Source organism: Sorex araneus, chromosome 6 (genome assembly GCF_027595985.1).
Source record: "Sorex araneus isolate mSorAra2 chromosome 6, mSorAra2.pri, whole genome shotgun sequence".
Lineage (NCBI taxonomy): Eukaryota > Metazoa > Chordata > Mammalia > Eulipotyphla > Soricidae > Sorex > Sorex araneus.
In genome coordinates, this window is record NC_073307.1 from 82,753,829 (window position 1) to 82,757,959 (window position 4,131).

The 4,131-nt window shown below is 37.3% G+C and overlaps 1 protein-coding gene across 1 annotated transcript; it reads right to left on the bottom strand.

Moving 5' to 3' along the window:
- Positions 1–2,457: 2,457 nt before the first annotated feature.
- On the bottom strand, positions 2,458–3,408 carry LOC101542733 (olfactory receptor 8S1-like). The gene has a single exon (XM_004603963.2). The coding sequence runs from the start codon at positions 3,406–3,408 to the stop codon at positions 2,458–2,460; it is 951 nt and encodes a 316-aa protein (XP_004604020.2).
- Positions 3,409–4,131: the final 723 nt, after the last annotated feature.

Below are 4,131 nucleotides of genomic sequence, written 5' to 3' on the forward strand. Positions count from 1 at the left end.
TTTTGGATGATTATTTTTTGTAGTATAAGAAAATTATACATTGGATAACTTGTATTTTTTAAAAAATTTTTTCTTTATTTTTTAAAATGAATCACAGTGAGATACAGAATTACAAACTTGTTCATGACTGGAATATAATCATACAATGTTCCAATAACAGTCCCTTCACCAAAGTAAATTTCCCACCCCCTATGTCCTTAGTTTCCCGTGAGCACCTCCCAGACACCACCTCACCACCTGCAAACACACACACACACACACACACACACACACACAACTCTATAGCAGGGACTTTCTCTCTCACCCCTTTTGTGCAATGTGGTTTGCAATACAGATAATGAAAGGTTATGATGTATATCCCTTTGCCTACTACTTTCAACACTAGCCCATTACATGTTGTTATGCCTTGTTAGTTTCCCTCTGATTGTGAAAATTTCTCAAAAATGTTTTGATGATTTTACTTTGATATTTTATATGAACACATTCAATTCTGCTGTATTTTATGTTTTTCTTATTGCCGGATTAGGATTATGGGTTTGGGGGATGAGAAACAGGGGAGAGATATATCATATCAATAATATATTCCATTAACATGATTTTAAATTGTTGATATTAGCCTTGTTCATCTACCTTAAGTAGCACTTGCCATTTTTAAAACACTTTCCCTCTAAATACTATATGCTTCGAAGGAAATAAGTAAAATTACAACTGGTTAAGTAATGGGAAATTGTGCTGTTAATTAATTCAAAGTGAACTTTCTATACACATTATTTGAAAGAGATATTTGTGCTAGGCAAATGCTTTAACCTTTGTATTATCTCTAGACCCTGCAAGTGATATTTGTGTGTTTTCCCCATCCCAAATTTACTTAGTGAATTATTTCTTTTTATTGGCATGTACTGATAGGATTTTATTATAATCTAATGATATTTTTTACAAAGGTAAACAAAGTCCTGAACTTAGACTATTGAACTGAAGTTATGACAGGAGTAGGAACAAAAATGTTACAGAAGGTTTACTGGACTTTGGCATAGTAATTTTGGCACTTTGGTGATAGTCGTGGTATAGTGAGATATGTTTTGAAGAGACATAGAGTTGTATGAGTGGGTAAACAGCATTACCCAAAATAGATAAATGAATGACAACAAAGCTTAAAGAGAGAAATATATCAGTAATATGCATCTCTAACATGACAACTTTGAGGCTGAAGCAAAAGTGTTGTGGGTAGGATGCTTGCCTTGCACACCACCAAGCTGAGTTCAATCCTTGGCACCGCACATGGTCTCTGAGCCCCACAAGGACTGATCCCTGAATGCAGAGCCAGCACCACCGGGTATGCTCTCTCCACCTTCCCCGAAAAAACAGATCCTCCCCAAACAACATGCACAACTTTGGGGTGTCATACATTAAACAATAAACACCTGGTAAATGTTTCCTAAAATAGAATCAATTTAATGGAAAGAAAATTTGAAAGGGAAAGAGAAAATTCTTGAGTAACCAAGGAAAATAAAATAGAACAATAGCCATGTAATATGAAGTCATTTCAGAAATGTCAGGTGTAGATTTTCTCTGAAATTTTGAAAAGAGATACAGGCAGTTGTTTTTTGTTTTTTTTTTTCTTTTTGGGTCACACCTGGCAATGCACAGGGGTTACTCCTGGCTTTGCACTCAGGAGTTACTCCTGGCGGTGCTCAGGGGACCATATGGGATGCTGGGAATCGAACCTGGGTCGGCCGCGTGCAAGGCGAACGCCCTACCCGCTGTGCTATTGCTCCAGCCCCCAGGCAGTTGTTTTTAAATGTTACCTACCTGCAGATTGTAGACTTAAAAATTCAAGTCATATCTCCTTTATAAACACAAATTTTTCTGAATTTGAACCATTTTTTAAGTGTCCAAGATATCTGCAAAGAAAAGTGTCCTGGTGGAGATGCAGATGGAGGGAAACAAAAAGGAAGAAATGAATTGTTTCCTTTAACAGAAACTGAAGGTGCTAGGACATAGAGATGATGAAAAATATTAATTTCACATTTTTCTAGAGAATGTCTCTTTATGCTCCTCCTACATTTGTACAAACTCCCACTTTTGAGTTCATGATTATCCCAAACTTTTCTTGGAACCCCGAGTGTGAATTTTATGTCATCTAACGATCAGTGACCCTAGTTCTTTTATTTCTAGAAAATATTTCTCTCTAACTGATATTCAGAAAGAGTTCAGGTATTCAACAATTTTATTACTACCAATTTCAGTGAAAATGTTTCTTAAAAGAGGAATAAGTGACCTTACTTACTTTATTCTTGACCAACTTAAGCATTAGCCAGATCAGGATTTCTTGGCTTTCTCTAGCATTACAAAGAAAAGAGTGTTTTAAACTGTTTTTCATAGGAGCTAAGAAATAAGGAATGTGTTTTCTGTCTATCATTTACTTATCTTATGAAATTTCCATTTCCCAATTTTCCTCTACAAGTTATGTACTGTTTGAAAAAACACACACCTTTTTTGCAACAATTTTTTCAGTGCTTCTTTTACTTCTTTATTCTTCAGGCTGTAGATAAGAGGATTCACTACAGGAGTGATCACACTGTACTGTATGGAAAAAAATAATTCCAGTGGAGAGTTTAAGGTGGGCATTAAATAACGAAGCAAAGCAGATCCATAGAAGAAGCTCACCACAATTAAATGAGAGGAGCAGGTAGAGAAAGCCTTGCTTCTGCCGGTGGCTGATTTGATGCTCAGAATGGTCGAGATAATGTGGGCATAAGAGAAGAAGATCAAGAATAAGGTGCCAAAGGCATGAACAATGGCAGAACATATCAGGACAATAAAGTTGCTCGAAATGTCAGAGCAAGATAGAGAAAATAAGGAAGGCAGCTCACAGCTGAAGTGAGGCAGTGTATGAGCCTCACAGAATTCCAATTTACAAGCCATAAGGGTATTAATGAGAGCATCCAGAAAGCCTAGTCCCCAGGAGCCCCATATTAGACCTCCACACATCTGTTTACTCATCACCTGGCTGTAGAGCAATGGGTAGCATATGGCAGCATAACGGTCGTAGGCCATGGCAGAGAGCACAAAGACTTCAATTCCTACAGCAGAAAATACAAAGAAAGACTGGGCAAGACAATCTTCCAGTGACATAGATTTTGTCTGAGACAGGAGATTCTCCAACATTTTGGGAACTGTGACTGTAGTTAAACAAATATCCAGGAGAGAAAGATGACTGAGGAAGTAGTACATAGGTGTCTGGAGGTGGGGATCTGTTCGAATAACTGTTATCATCATAAAATTTGCCAGCAGTGTCAGGAGGTAAATCCCTAGAAACAGGATAAAGAATGTAACCTGGATGTGAGGGTTAGAAGAGAGTCCAAGAAGAATGAATTCTTTTATGGCGCTGTGGTTTCCCAAGACCATGATAGAGGTTTCACTGGAATAAAAACAAAAAGAAGAAGGTATTCACCCTCCTTTTGTTCCACCTCAGAAAATAAATCGAACTGTATGTAAACTCATTGGGACTTTTTGTTACCCTATACATCTTTCACCTCGGTATGAAACAATCTCCTTTCCCAGCCTCTCGATATATTTTCTCTCACATGATGGTCTAACAGTGCTTTGTTTTAAAAACCAGTTCTCTGTTCTTTCCTTAATATTACATCTTTTTCTTTTCAGATGCTTGGCCTCATGAGTTGTGCTCAAGGTTTATTTCTGGAATCACATCCTATTGATGGATAAGGGACTGAGGATTGAACCAGGGTCAGCAACAAGCAAGAGAGGCATCCTGCCAGCTATATTATGTATCTGGTACCTGCCTTTTCTTTCTGTAGCTCCCTACCCCAAAATATTCCTGGAGAGCTTAATCTGATTTTCCATTTACTCTGCAATTTATTGGTTGCATCTCCTCAAACCATTCCTTGTTTTAGCCTGCAAGATTGATGCTCAAATTATATGCAACACACATTCTGGAGAAGTGATTTTAATTTTCTATGGTTTCCTGAGCTACACAATATCTCACTTACCTTATAAACGTTGGCAATCGTCAGGTATTTGTTAATAAAAACATGGTATTATTACCTTATTTTACTCTTTATGTATTTTTATATATTCTGTCGTTTAATTCAAGGGACCATCCTTGAGGCA

Bases quoted from the DNA above. Each gene is read 5' to 3' on its own strand.
- LOC101542733 (XM_004603963.2), bottom strand. From the start codon at position 3,408: ATGGTCTTGGGAAACCACAGCGCCATAAAAGAATTCATTCTTCTTGGA.